A 14440-nucleotide genomic window follows, 5' to 3' on the forward strand; every position below is an offset into this window, starting at 1 on the left:
CTGAATAAGAAACGGTTTTCACTGCAAAAGTTTCAGTATTTCAAGAAAAAAGTCAACGTACCAATTAGTGACAGGTATGATTTTCAAAACACAAAGGACTCTCACAAAATCAAACAACAAAAGTTTAATTTGTTCAATAATGCTGTCGCGCCGTGTCTTTGAAAACAAGGTGGCATAACACTGAAATTACAGGCTTAGTAAAACTGAGACAAAAGGGAATAAGAGCAGGAATCAAGACAAAGTAAGGAGGTGATTAATAACAGTCCTGGTCACGTTTAATGACCTGATGATTAAATAAATAACATCTGTCATTTTAAGTCAAGGAGTGAATTTCATTTCAGTTGCAGACACTGGAAGTATCCTTATCCTGATAAACTCGGCCGTCTGATAAAAACACTTCAAAGTTTATAATCAGGACCTCACATCCAAATAGACAAAGTGTTAGAAGTGAAATTATAGACATTAATCAACAGAAAGACACAAATAAACAAAGATGGAGGGACAGAACAGGTGTGAGCAGGACATAAATCACTCAGGTATCAATATTTCATATTCAAGTTAATTAAAAATTTCACTCTGTCTCACTTTGCTGGAAAACACAGCAGACACTCCTTCAAAGTCTTATTCATTGTGCTGTTGATGGACATCAACACGGGCACAATTTGGCTCAAAAAAGAAGGAAATACTTCCTTTAAATCTGTTGTTTATTAAAAGTTGTCAACAAATGAGCAGAAATCCGAACCGGATACTTTCCAACGTCCAATCACCAGCTGGGACCTGTGAGTGGTAAAGAAAAGAGATACAGCGCAGAGGTCAGAGATATTTAGGTCAGAGTAGAAAACAATAAAAGAAGTCTTGGGCCGTGTGAAAGGAGAAAGAGGAGGGATGGGAGAAGATGGGATTTCAGCAGCTCAGGCCGTTTAAAGGAGCCGGTGAAACATCCTTAAATACAGTAACCAGTCAGCGGGTCAGAGGGAACATTTCCACTCCTCTTCGACCTCACTGAGAAGCTGCCAGGAAAGCGCAGGAGGGCTGTTACACAACGGGAGCAAACAGAGGTCGGCGTGGGACATATCTGGCTAAATGTGTCACTCTGAGCCCGAGAGAGTCGCAGCATGAACAGAGCTGACGGTGTGGAGACGATTTTCTGACTAATTTCTGGTCAGTAGCTTAGAATGATAAAAACACTAAATAAAGATGAGGGTGAACCATCAGTTTAAAACACTGTTTATCATATGCAACATTTTTGTTCACCTATGATTTACATTTCCCTGTTTTTTTTTTAATTACATCCCTAATACCAGGCAAAAAGCACCAAAAATAATCGTGTTTAAAAATTTTGTTTTACATTAAGAGCCAACACCATCGTTAAACAGAATTAAAATCTCATCCTGTTATCATTTTGACTTTACAGTGAGATTTCACAGCTTGCAGAGTGAACCCAAAGTTCTGGTTTGACAGTTAAGCAATAAGCTGAAACTCGCTTCAAAGCTTCATAGTGACCAGGATGTAGGATTTGATGAGTTGTGGATTGAAAACAATTGATTATAAAAACTTTAGGTGGCTTGATTCAGGGTGTTTACCTGCAGGGCTGTTACGGTAGTTCTGTCGTCTAATTTGTCCAAGCCGGCTGCCGAAGCGATTATTCTTGCGTTGGGGGCCGTTGTTCTGCCTGAAGGGGGCGCCTCTCCTTGTTCCCTAAAGAATGAGAGAAATTCTAATGATCCATTGTGACTTCTACATGTTATGTCTGTTACATTCCCCCAGAAATAAAACCTGGTTGACAGGGTTTGCAAGTTGAGGAACTAACAAAACAATGCACTTGTCACAAAGGGAAAATAAAGTGTTTCTGAAAGGTGGTGAAAGGAACAAAGCCCCCCACAGCCAACCACTGATTCAAAACTTAAGACAAACAAAAAATTGGAGGCAAACAAAAGAGAAGGTTGGAGTCAGTGGACATAGACTTCAAACACACTAACTTCAATTTCCAACTGATGGTGTTGACTCCCTGGAGACACACAACCAACTGAGCAGGAAACCCCCAACCTCCCTCATATAGCCCCCCCATCCCATCTAATTCTCGTCAGCCATCAGCTGAGGGAGAACATCACAGGTGCAGGCAAATGCCCCGAGGAAACCTGTGACCTAGTTCCTTGCGAATGTGTCCATAACAATGTCACATGACTAAAAGGGGAAAAAGTCAAACTCCACTGACAGCTGAGTCTTAGGTTGCACTCACACTAGGCCATCTGTACCGTGCCCAAGCACGCTTGACCCCCAAGTCCAGTTTGTTTCACTAGTGTGTTGGAAGAGGCGGGCTTTGGCATGATTGTTGTTCATGCACAAGAAGCACAGGACTGCAATGTGGACATTATGTATAATCAATACTTGCCTTGCATTATAGAGAAATGCAGGAGTGTTTAATGGCTGTGTAGAGGCTAAGTTGACACTTGAAGCCACTAAGGCGCTGCACCTGGATTAACTAATTGACCCGCTAACGTTACCTTGTCAGATGAATTAAAAGCCCAAGTCAAATTTATTCTATGTCCGGCCCCACATGTCCATATTTCCATACCAAAAACCACCCGCTTGTAACTCTTGCATGCATGCAACTGCTTAGTGGTCAAAAAACTGTTTTTCCTTCCGGGTGGAACACCTGAGCAGTAACCAAGGCTCCTACCTCATATAGATAACAGCCAATCACCCTGTGAGATCCTTCACACAAACACCACATATTATCCTGATAATCCGCTCCTACAGGATGTATCTAAGCAAAACAACTCAGAATAAGCCACAACACATCATTAGTGGCAGTCATGTTTCTCTGTGCTATTCTTCGTTATTAGACAAGACAAAGTTCATTGTGACGTTGTCATACAGTCTACAGCCGCTATTTAACAACTACTGGAAATTTAAGGTGGAATGTTTTGTTTCCATGTTACTTACTGCATGAGTTGACGTCATGAATCAGTCAAGCCACTTTAAATGTCGAAACAACGACTCACCATTATATGTGTCTGATCGTCTCTCTTGCATGACTTTCACTCAAAAGTACTGGTAATAAAAAAAATGGCTTCAAATTTTAACTGGATAATGCCAACTGGAAATATTTTATTTCCTAACTTGGAGTAAAAAGCCCAGAAGACCCATTCCTGTGCGCTCCGGCAGCAAAGCAAGAGGTAACCATGCTCAGGCCCGGTTGGGGCTGAAGCAATGCGAGTGTAGGCCAGCTGGGGAGGGGGGACAATCACACTTCGCCCTCAAGCTCACCATGTTTCCTTCTCGACTCCTACTCTGCTCCTCAGGCCAGTCTAAGAATTCCTCGTCCTCCAGCTGATCCTCATCGTCATTGTACTCTGCACCCGGCTCACTAACAGAAACAGACAAAATTTATACAAAACTGATTTAGAAAACAAGACAAAAATAACATCACGTCAACATATTCAATGTCAGTGTTCCCACAAAACTTTTGCAGCTGATTATTCTGTTCAGGCGAAGGTTATAATAATCTGAAATCGGTTGTTGCAGTATTTGTTATAATTTTATTTGACAGATTTCTGATTCTCACCGACTTGTTTTAGGAACAAATAACAATATATTGGTGGTCGTATAAGCTTGGATACATTTAGAGGACACTCATTTAGTATCATTTTAGCTACATGACTTAAAACATTATGATTTTGAAATTTAAGATTATATCAGCATGTGAGCTTGTCTAAAATCATTTCACTGTATATATATATATATATATATATATATATATATATATAATCCTTTGATTACTTTGTGAATTCCATCTATTTTATGAGGAAATAAAAGCATTCCTTGATAGATTTTATGAACAGTATTTAAATGCTGGCAACAAATGCTGGTAAAATATGAAAATGGTTGGTAGATTTCACACATGAAATACTTCTTATTGACAATAATCTCACCTGACTGGTCCTTGGGGGCTCTGTGACAAATTGTTTCCTAATATTGTAACTTTGACCCCCTCCAGCCTCTCCTGCCTCCTCCTCTCCAGGTCGTGCCTCAGGTCCCCCGGGCCTCGCGCAGGCTGTCATAACATATTCAAAAACATCAATTTAAAAAAAAAAAAAAAGCATATCTACTGTATCTATCCAGTCTCCATGGTTTGCAGGGATTTCAGGACGTAAAAAGAGTTTTAGAGAAAAAGTTCTGTATATTTACCGGCAGGGATCCCAGCCTGGAGAACAGAGGCTCGTTGTCATCGAGCAGCGAGTTCATGTTCAAACTGAAACCTCTGCGAGGAGCAAAGCATGAAAGATAAGAGAAGTACATTTATTTTCACAACATAGAACACTCCTCCAGGGAGAAAATAACAGTAAAAATATATGTTTAGAAAGCAACCACAAGATAGAGATTTACAAATAGTAAATGATGTTATTCAAAGTACAAAATTTGAGTGTTCAAACGGCCCTCGAGTGATTAAGTGTGCGAAATAGTGTGACGTGACGTTTTTACTGCGAAACTGTTTTTATTTTCCTTTCGGTTGCTCACGTAGACATTTCAGTTCAGAGGCCCTTGCAGTGTCGACAGGAAAACTTTTGATTTTCTTTCACTTTTCTCACTTAACAGAGATTGTTCGCATCACGTGTTTTACACGAGTGGAGAAAGTTGCGCATTATTAATATCAACAACTGTCATTGAAAATTTTGTTTTTAGACTTGTGTAACACGGGAGAAAACTTTAATTGGCTCCACTTTTAAAAAAAATCAACAGAAAGAATCCAGTTAGTGAACATGGTAAGTACCTGTTTGAACTGAACCTCTCATCCAGCGTCAGCTCCTCCGTCTCTTCCTCGAGGTATCCGCCTTTTTGAGGAGCTGAGAAACGCTCATTCAGGGTGACCCCATCCCCTCTGAAATACAGCTCTGTGAAGGCAGAGCAAACACACTTTAACAACTTCAACTGTCATGGCATGTTTAAAACATTATGCAACAAATTAAAAGCAACACATGAACAGTTCAAAACTGAAGAATGGCAGGAACCCAGTGCCCTAAATATTGATGTTGATCCTCATTTAAAAGTTTCATAACCTCCTCTGAATCTTTTTTTTTTTTTTTTAAGATTTATTTTTGGGCTTTTTGTGCCTTTATTTGAGAGATAGGACAGTGGATAGAGTTGGAAATCAGGGAGAGAGAGAGTGGGGAATGACATGCAGGAAAGGGGCCACAGGTCAGACTTGAACCTGGGCCACCTGCTTGGAAGACTACAGCTCCCATACATGGGGCACACGCACTAACCGCTGCACCACCAGCGCCCCACAACCTCCTCTGAAGACCCAAGAGAATTTAGTGTAAAAGTGAGCCTAGCGCCTTTCTGAAATTAGAATCTATGGAGGACACTCTGCAATCTGAATTGGCTGTTAAACTTGTAAATCAACTGATAATTCAGTCAAGGTCTTCGTTTTTGACATATTCAATTTCTTTAAATTTAGTTGTTTTTTATATTTGCAGTACTTTATAATTTGACGGCTTAAATCATCATTTTTTTATATAAAAGTGCAGAAAACACTGTTTTATTTTAAAGGTTTACCTTGGTGCTTTTTATGCCTTTATTCAGAGATAGGACAATGAATAGAGTCAGAAATCTGAAGAGAGAGAGTGGGGAGTGACTTGCAGGGAATGAGCCACACGTGGGATTCAAACCCGGGCCGCCCGCCTTGAGGAGTGCAGCCTCCGTACATGGGGTACGTGCGCTGCCCACTAAGCCACCAGCACCCCACAATCCTGGGGTCTACTTCCTTGAATTTAATATAAAACCTTTCACAACATTATGACAATCTTCTCTTTCACCAGAAACCTTTCTAAAATAAAATCACATCTGAATTGTTTCAAATGTTTGGATGATAATATAAAAAATCAAGGTAAATTCTGAAGTGTTTTGTGAATGCAGTGCTGACCTTTGACGCTGTGCACTAGTGTGATGATTTCCTGGGCAAAAGTCCCAGTATGCACTGCTGTTTCTCTGTACGTCCCAGAGTGCTCCAGCATGGGCAGAAAGTCCAGACGCTGGCGACCAACGTTTACCAGGTCTAAAGAGAGCTGTCTGTCTGAGGAGTAACACAGCAGGCTGCAGGAGAAAAGGAACAATGAAATATAAAGTGGTATCCATGAATGTGAGCACCTGATTAGAGGTCACATTTCATGGAATTCTTGCTTTGGTGTCCCCAAATCATATACAAAAATAGCTTTTACTGCCTCCTATGATTATTATTAAATGGAATTAAACACTGCATGAACTTTAAGGTGATATTTATAATGGTTTGATGCTGTGCAGTGTTGTAAGAAGGCTGACAGTTTCTATGTTTGAGAATCAGGTTGGTCAGACAAAAACAAACCCTTTTTGTCAGTTTTATAAGCGACTAAAAAAATAATTAACTTAATTAACAGATCATTTTATGTTCAATTGTATATTTAGACAAAGTAGGTATTTGTTTAAAAAAATGATCACGTTGATCTTACATCTGGAAAAAGAAGTAGAATAGAAACATCTTTACCTTACCCAACAAACTTACCAAAAAGTTCCACAGATGAGAATATTTAAAATAAATACGCCCTGAATGTTGACTGAAAAAGGCGATATTCACCCGTTAAGGTACACTGAATAATAGTTTTTAAAAATATTTTCATGGGTGTTTTTCAAGGAAATAAACTCAAGCTAAAGGTCAGTTGAAGGTTGGGTGAAAGTTCACACTTATTATCTTGGTTGATTAATTCTTCAAATAGGAATCATGAATCACATTGGTTGTCAGGTCATCAGACATATTCCAGCCATTGTGCTGGAATCCAGCCATGTTATACGACTCCCGCAGTTGATTACCGTTGACTTTTTAATAGCCTTATTCGTCAGCTTCTGATCACTGATGGCGTTCTTCAAACTTGCCCCAGTTTCACCAGCTTAACTTTTATTTCTTTTGTGCAGAATCCAGGGTATTTGTCATGAGACCAATTTCTTCATAAAGCAGCCTTGACAACGCTTCAATGTCTCCGTACTAAATATTGCAGACTTTAATATCCCATCTTGCTTCTTGGTCATTTGAAAAGGCAGTTTAATTTCATCCTTTCAACAATACTGATGTTGATGTCCCTTCCTCCTCTTGCCCTGGTCTATTTTCCAGATGGTTGAAATGTCATGACTTCATTTTCTTGCTTTAAACGTCATTGATGGTGCTTCAATGTCCTCAATTTTTGGCATTTTTCTTCATGGCTTTGATTACTTCTTGTCCGACAAATAATGACGCTGCAAATTCTCATCTTTCCACACTTATACTCTTCATCAATGCTTCTTTTGCACCCCAGTGTTACTCCAATGTCTCACTTTTAAACTGGCAGTATTTTTGTTCAAGACTTCAACTTCTTGATTGATTTTATTTTTCTTGGCTTTGGTTTCTCTTTCCATCATTAGGCTGTAATTTCCCAATTTATTTTCATGATAATCATCTTTGTTTTCCTCCACTTGCTTTTTTTCCAGTAGTGATAGATATACATGTTCTTGGCATCCCACATAAAATAATGGGCTTTGGTTTCTCCTTTTAACATAGGCAATGTTTACATTCATGGCTTCATTTTCCTCTTTAAACCGCGGTTCACTGGTGCTGTTCTTTGGAAGAATCAGCTGTAGGAGATATTTTCCTTCGTCAGATCCTGTAAGCAAGACGGACATAGACAGCAGTCCTTAAGATGATCAAGTTTGTCTGAACTTGCAAAAGTTGCTTTGACACAATTTCCAAAATGCATCCCACTTCACAACCAGTATCTGGCCATGCAAGGGCACAAGTTATCCTGGCTCATCCTCACAGGTGGTGGAATTACGACGGAACATCATCAGACCATAGCTGATGTGATTGTCTCCTCTCCCTCGTAGTACATAGGTCGTCACTGTATGAAAGTCCTTTTCATTTTGGAACATGAAATTGCCATGTGGACCAACAGCTGGAGATGGAGCTCATCTTGTCAAATGTCTTGACTTTCTCCTTTATGACAGATCACTTGGTGCTTGCTATGTTCTTCATTTAATAACTTGTTTCTTTTTTTAGTGTCCAGAATCATTTTAGTGCTTTCTCTAAATGTAATCAAAGTTGCATATTGGTAAAAAAGTATAGAAAACTTTGTTATCATGGAGAACCTTTTTTCTTTTCCACCATTGTTTAGTATCCCTCCTGAAAACAGGACCAATGTCCAAAAATGTCATCTTCATTTCAGCGATGTCGGTTTGACCTTTCCTGATGCAAGAGACACCAACTGAAGTTTCTTCAATGGCGTCAGAGAATCCTGAATGCCAACTATTTAAATCCACCCATCTAGAGGCTTCCTTCTGGAGAGACCAACCATATACTGGGAGCTTTGTTGGCATGTTGAAGTTTCTTTGTTGCCTGTCCAGACCTTGACCTTGTGATGTCAGCAACATCCATCCATACAGCGTTTAGGGGAAAATCAACAACAACTGATCAATACCTGGTTCCATAATGTTATCAAAATGCTTTTTGCTTCAGGGAAACCATACTGGTAGGGTAAGGGTGCAATTCCTAGAAAATCTTGCTCTTGCTTCTTTGGTAATCTTTGTGGACAAATCAGCATATTGAATGGCCATTGGTGAAAATCAGATTGTGTCTGCAAGCTTGGTTTCTTAATCCTGCAGAATCACCTCGTTTGTGGCCTCTTGCGTCAGCCTCTCAGCTTTGTAAGACTTTTAGATTGATCCCAGAAGTAATCCGTACATTTGGTGAAACATACTAATTGATTATCAGGTTCACCAGAGTTCACTTTACAACCATGAATATGACCAGCTAATCCTCAGAAGCCCTTGTTTTCTTTGATTTTCAACCAGATGATCCTAGGAGAAGTTAATCCGTGCCCTAAGTCAGTTGCCTGCTTCTGGACAATTGACTTGGTGACTGAGTACCAGATCCACAGATATGCCAATTTCACCTTTGCTCCAATAAAACTGTGACTTGCAAGTCACTAAATGAAAGCAGAAATATACTTCGCGACAAGTTTCCAGGTGATTGGTGAGTATCCCCTGTTCTTTGAGTAGAATGTGATGCAACTGGACTCCCATTTGATTTCAGCTTGTTTTATGGCATAGTGACTTACATGAAGGCCCCCAAGGCTCCTCAGTAAATGAATGTTAACTGTAGTTTGTTTCCTTCAGGAGGTAGAAGCTCCTTTTACTGGTTTTCTTCAGTAAAAGTACGAGTGAAAGCAGTGTGTCTCTTCTTGGCTTCTGTCCACAACTTCTATCAGAGGGCAACTTGAGAGTCTTCTTTGAGTCCATCTGATCATACAATTAACAGTCAATATTCTTCAAAGACATTTGGATCTGTATTGATTTGCAGTGTCCATGAGGAGAAACATTTAAAGCAGGGGTTTTGGCAGTATTCTCCAAACTGCAACAAATTCCAGTTGAGCTAAAAACACATCTTGTGTCCTGCAAAAATCTTTCCTTTTTTAACAAGTTCCCAATATCCACAAGGTTTATTTTAACTCTTTCCGCAGCTTACCATGTGCATCAAAAGAAAAGTGTGAACTTTCACCTCTCACCATTGATAATTTGATGAAAAAAAATACTCTACCTGTTTTTATTCACGGGTTGGCTCATATCCACTTTGATCGTTAGCGTTTCCTCCGCAACCGCCATGTTTTTGGTTTTCTGTTTATTCCATTCACGTAACCTCTGACGGGGCATTTTAGGGTCCAGATCAATGGTCACTGGGCTTCGATCCAGACTTCCAGACCTGTCTGCTTTCCATCCGGGAGGTCCATCCTCTTCTGCCCAGTTGGGCTCCTGCTTAATGGGATCCTCATAATCTCCCCTGAAAGGTTGGGACCGTTGTCTTGGCCCTTCATTTCGGTTATCTTGATCTACCTGGAAGGAATGCTGTAGGTGTGGTTGATTTCTAGGCAGTCCAGTCCTTCCAAACTGGCCACGGCTGGCACGTCCTCTTGCTGGACGAAAGGCGCCCCTCCCCCTATGGTTCATAGTACTATCTCGACTTCCATAATTTACAGGGCTTGGTCTTTTTTCAGGGGTCCTTGCACTGCCATGATAGCTGGAATCCCTTCTATTATCTTGGAGGAAATGTGGTCTTGTGTCCCGATCTTGCAACCTACTCTCTGATGCCCTGAAACGCTCCTGAGAGAATCCTGTTGGACACGGACTTCTCTGGCGGTCAAGGCCAGGGTCCAGATCTCTACGATCCTCAAATTTTTCCCATGGGGACGGGTCTCTTCTGTCTGTGATACCATGATCATGCTCAATAATGAGTGGCCCTGAGTGTCGACCGTCTCCACGGGGGAGGTTCCCCTGACGTTCTCTTTGAAACCCATCTCTGGGTGAGTCCATCGAGTGACGCTGTTCCCCAAAGTGCTCCTCATTCCTGTACCTGTGATGGCATAAGAGGAGGTGACACTGTTCAACAGCTGTTCATGCATTTGTCAACTCTTTACACCTGGTTCTAACCTTACAGTTAAAATTAGCTTTGGAATTATTTAACACTATATAGAATATCTGACTTACCTACTCACAAGGTAAAAAGCACTTAAAAAAACAACCTTTGCAAATAAAAGCGCAATATAAATTCACAACATGACTAACTTCAACATAAAACATCCAGATATTTTCAGGTGTTAGAAGAAATTGCAACGCAAGGAAAATGTAAGCCATGCAATATTTGTAGGATTATTTTGTGTTATAGAAAAAATAAATCATGATGAATAACAGGGAAGGATTTTGCACAATAGAAAAAAAGAAAGATGAGAATCTTCTGCATTCTTCGTTTCCTTTTTTCACTGCGACAGTGCTGCAAAGCATTTGGCTTAAAATTTACCCAGAGTTATTGGTGTCATCCATTTCTCTTCTTTGCCTTTTAAAGTGTGGGTTCCTCTCTTGATGTGGATCTTCCCATTGTCTTTCTCTAATTAGACTCTGTGTGTTCCTCCTTCCTCTTTCCCTTCCTGTTCCTCCTCTTTGGTCATCTGACCTAGCACTGGGGCTGGGGTCTCTGAACCTTCCTCGACCTCTACCCTGCCCCTCCCTCCTCCAGCCACCGGGCTCTCTCTGCTGGTGGTCTGAATCGGATCTTGGTGTCAGCGGCAATCTTTCCCTCTTGAACCTTGGAGGTGAGTTGGGCGACCTCCCGCTGTTTTCAAAGTTTGGGTATGCTTCTCTAAACCCTCCTATGCGTCTTGCTCCATCTTCTCCTCCATCATGTATGGGGGAAAGCCTTCTTTCCTCATATCCCAGCATATCATGTTGAGGTGATGGCCTCCTGCGATAAAACTCCTCCTGGTTTGAATGACGCTGATGCCCAAACTGGCGGTCATCCTGGAAAGGAGAAGATCTTCTCTGGTCTTCAGGGTGCATGTCTTCCCTGACATAGTTCCAGCGTTCTTCAGGAGCTCCTCTGGGGTGGTGGTGGTGTCTCCGGTCCATCTGATCTCCGCCCAGTTCTGCAACAACTTTGTAAGGATCAAAGTCAGGTTCGTCCCATGGGAACCTCCTGAGAAAAAAATATTAGACTCATGTCACCTCAAGATGTATCAGCTTCTACATAAAAACAAAAAAAAAACATCCAAAGCAAAACATAGAAACATTGTTTTGTACTTGAGGATAGAATTAGGATGATCGCATTTTTAAAACAGCAAAGTTTTACCTGTAATGTGGCGATCGAGAACGTGGTCTTGACATTTTGTCAACCTATAAGCAAAGAAGAGCTTTTATATGATCATATCAACTTAATCTTATGACGATGTTAGGAGAAATCATCGTTTTACAAAATATAAACTATACTTAACTAAACTGTAAACAAGGACCAGAGTATGCCAAAAGTCACCTCAATGTACCAATTATTAGATTAAGTTCATTCATATTTTCATGATAGATAACATCTGTTTTAATAAATTAATCTTAACTATTCTTGATGGGTTAGGGTTATACTCAGCAAACACCAGTTGCAACCTAGTTTGGAGACAAACTCTAGTATTCAAAAGAAAAAACCTGCCCAACCACCTGCTACAAGACTGTGGTTATTTTACCGGCATACATGGCTATTCACTTACTCACAATGATCTTAAAATTGACATATAAAAGGGCTGAGGGATTTCTGCTGATTCACATCAAGCAATAAAAGTAAATGATTTTCTGACTGTTTCATCTTTCATTTAGAATCACCTATGTAAGTTTTAATTTATTTGACAATTTTTTAAGGGTTTGTTCTACTGTATAGTGGATCATAATAGTCACCAGATAATTTGTTTGCATATTAAATGTCTTAACTAGGGTTGAACCAGAATATCAGTATAACAATAAAGATTTCAAAACTGTGAATAACTACAAAATTGTATTTGACCACATTATTACACAATATTTCAGAGAAATGTCTTCTGTTTCTTTTAATTTTGGTTCATAATAATTGATAACTGTAATAATAATTGTTCACTGAATAATGGGACATTTTAAAAAAAACTTTTGCAGAACTAGGCCTGCACAATATGAGAAAAATCTGCGATGCGCGATAACATCATTCAATATTGTGGGAATGATCTGAATTGCAACATACAGAAAAAAATACAGTGCATATTAGCTATAACTCACAGTATGCTTCATGCTTGTGTCCCAGGCGAAAACTACGTCTCTATAATTATTTTTTAGTTAGTTTTGTAAACACAATACAGTTTAGTTAGTTATCGTTGTTTGATAAAGCCTTGTTTTTATCTTAGTTTCAGTTAACAAATTTTTTTTTTTTTTTTGTAACTCAAATTTTTAATTTATTTATTTTATTCAACAAACAAAACAGACAGCATTGTTGTTGTACAATAGTACGCCCAAAGTCCCATAACAACGGAGTACGTAATTGGAACCAAAATAACAATTCCGTAACCACAGTATACACAGTGCCACATCTTTATTTTTACAATGCACCAATGGTACTACATGTACAAGCAAAAAAGTGGCCCCATAACCTCTGGAAGTTCTCACCTTCATTATTGACACAGTATCTGACATAAGTTCCATCCATTGCTTAAATTGTGGGGGGGGGGGGGGAGACGTACTTTTCCATAATCTAAGGATCAATCGTGCGGCCGTTACGACCCCAACGTTTATCACAACAAGGTCATATTTCGATACTTTGGTCAATTCAGTTTGATCCCCTAACAGGCAAATCCTTGGTGATTTAGGTATTGTCATACCCAACCCCTTCCCTATGTGTTCCATGACTTGGTCCCAAAATGGGTTTACAAGTGTGTGTGAAAAATGTTCCTGGTTCTATCTGACACTTCCAACATAAATTATTGGCCAGTATGCCCATCCTATGGAGTTTAGAAGGAGTAACAAATTGTTTTTACATTATTTTTCATTCACAATATTAACCTTGTCTCTGTGGTTGAGTACTTCATGGACCTGGTCTTTTAGTTTAGTATCTTGAGATAACATTTGTTGTGAATTGGCATTACGTTTAATTAATTCATAAACGTCAATATAATATGATACTATTAAAAACAAACAATATCAAACGATGTCTACACCTGCATAATGTAATCTAGTCAGTGTGAGGGAGTTTGTGAGCATTTTGTGATTGATTTATTCTCCCCTGAGCACCTGTATTATAAAATAGATGCCATTGAAATATATGTAATTATTAAAAAATGAAAACCTTATACTTTATATCTCTTAATAACAGTGTACAGATAAACCTCCTGCAGGCTGACACACACCTCATGACCTCATGTTGTGACTTTCGGTCTTTTTTTAGCAGGAAGTTTAGAGAGCACACAAGCGAATAAAAGCCTTTTCTTCAAGTAGTGTAGGGTTACTCTGAATACTCTGACATCGTGTAGTTCGTCAATGACAGTATTGTTTTATATATCATAAAAACCTTATCATATCCACTTAAGGATTAATGCTAAAGCTAACGAGCTAACGTTACGCAGCTTGTCTTACCTTCGGATGAAGCACGCGTCAGGGCACCGCGAGATTAGCTACCGGCCTAAAAACCGAAATATAACCGTTTGTAAATAAGAAATAAATAAGACAACCTCTCTAACATCTAACAGCTAGGTAAATATGTCGTGCTCCGTTTACAATTCTGCAAGAAAATGGCTGTGTTGACTTAAAAATGTGAACGTTTCTAAGACCACTATTAGGCACCGATTCGGCACTTCCGGCCCGTGTTTTCAGAATAAAAGTACTTGTTGTAAAGCCCACAGGTCAACATTAAAAATGTAGTATATTGAGCCAGCTTTGATTGTGTAATCGTCCATGCTACAGTAAAAAAAAAAAAAGTTAAAACTGAATGTCAAGTAAGGCCTACAGAATATAAGGTTGCAGCACTAACATCAGTCCTCAGGATATAACTCACCTACCCCATTAACCATCTTTCTCCCTTATTATAATATTTAAAGATAAAGATAAACTT

General features: G+C 39.5%; 1 protein-coding gene across 3 annotated transcripts; it reads right to left on the reverse strand.

Moving 5' to 3' along the window:
- Positions 1 to 109: 109 nt before the first annotated feature.
- zgc:112982 (uncharacterized protein LOC503771 homolog) lies at positions 110 to 14159 on the reverse strand. 3 transcript variants are annotated; one of them, XM_065949019.1, is made up of 11 exons: positions 13966 to 14159; positions 11678 to 11721; positions 10853 to 11521; positions 9599 to 10408; positions 5927 to 6096; positions 4775 to 4895; positions 4192 to 4264; positions 3936 to 4057; positions 3271 to 3370; positions 1584 to 1698; positions 110 to 777 (listed from the first exon to the last, which is right to left on the reverse strand). In XM_065949019.1, exons 2-11 carry the CDS (start codon positions 11710 to 11712, stop codon positions 764 to 766), a joined length of 2229 nt encoding a protein of 742 aa, XP_065805091.1. In that variant the 5' UTR covers positions 11713 to 11721; positions 13966 to 14159; the 3' UTR covers positions 110 to 763. The 3 variants fall into 3 exon arrangements, with proteins under 3 accessions (XP_065805091.1, XP_020516853.2, XP_065805092.1); XM_020661197.3 differs by having other exon boundaries at positions 10853 to 11524; XM_065949020.1 differs by lacking the exon at positions 11678 to 11721 and having other exon boundaries at positions 10853 to 11524.
- Between the last annotated feature and the right edge of the window lie 281 nt (positions 14160 to 14440).

Source organism: Labrus bergylta, chromosome 20 (genome assembly GCF_963930695.1).
Source record: "Labrus bergylta chromosome 20, fLabBer1.1, whole genome shotgun sequence".
In the NCBI taxonomy this organism is placed as follows: Eukaryota; Metazoa; Chordata; class Actinopteri; order Labriformes; family Labridae; genus Labrus; species Labrus bergylta.

Bases quoted from the DNA above. Each gene is read 5' to 3' on its own strand.
- zgc:112982 (XM_020661197.3), bottom strand. From the start codon at position 11,712: ATGTCAAGACCACGTTCTCGATCGCCACATTACAG. The intron at 11,525-11,677 runs GTAAAACTTTGC...TTTTTTTCTCAG, and splicing joins TCTCGATCGCCACATTACAG to GAGGTTCCCATGGGACGAAC. The intron at 10,409-10,852 runs GTAAATTTTAAG...ATGCCATCACAG, and splicing joins GATGACACCAATAACTCTGG to GTACAGGAATGAGGAGCACT.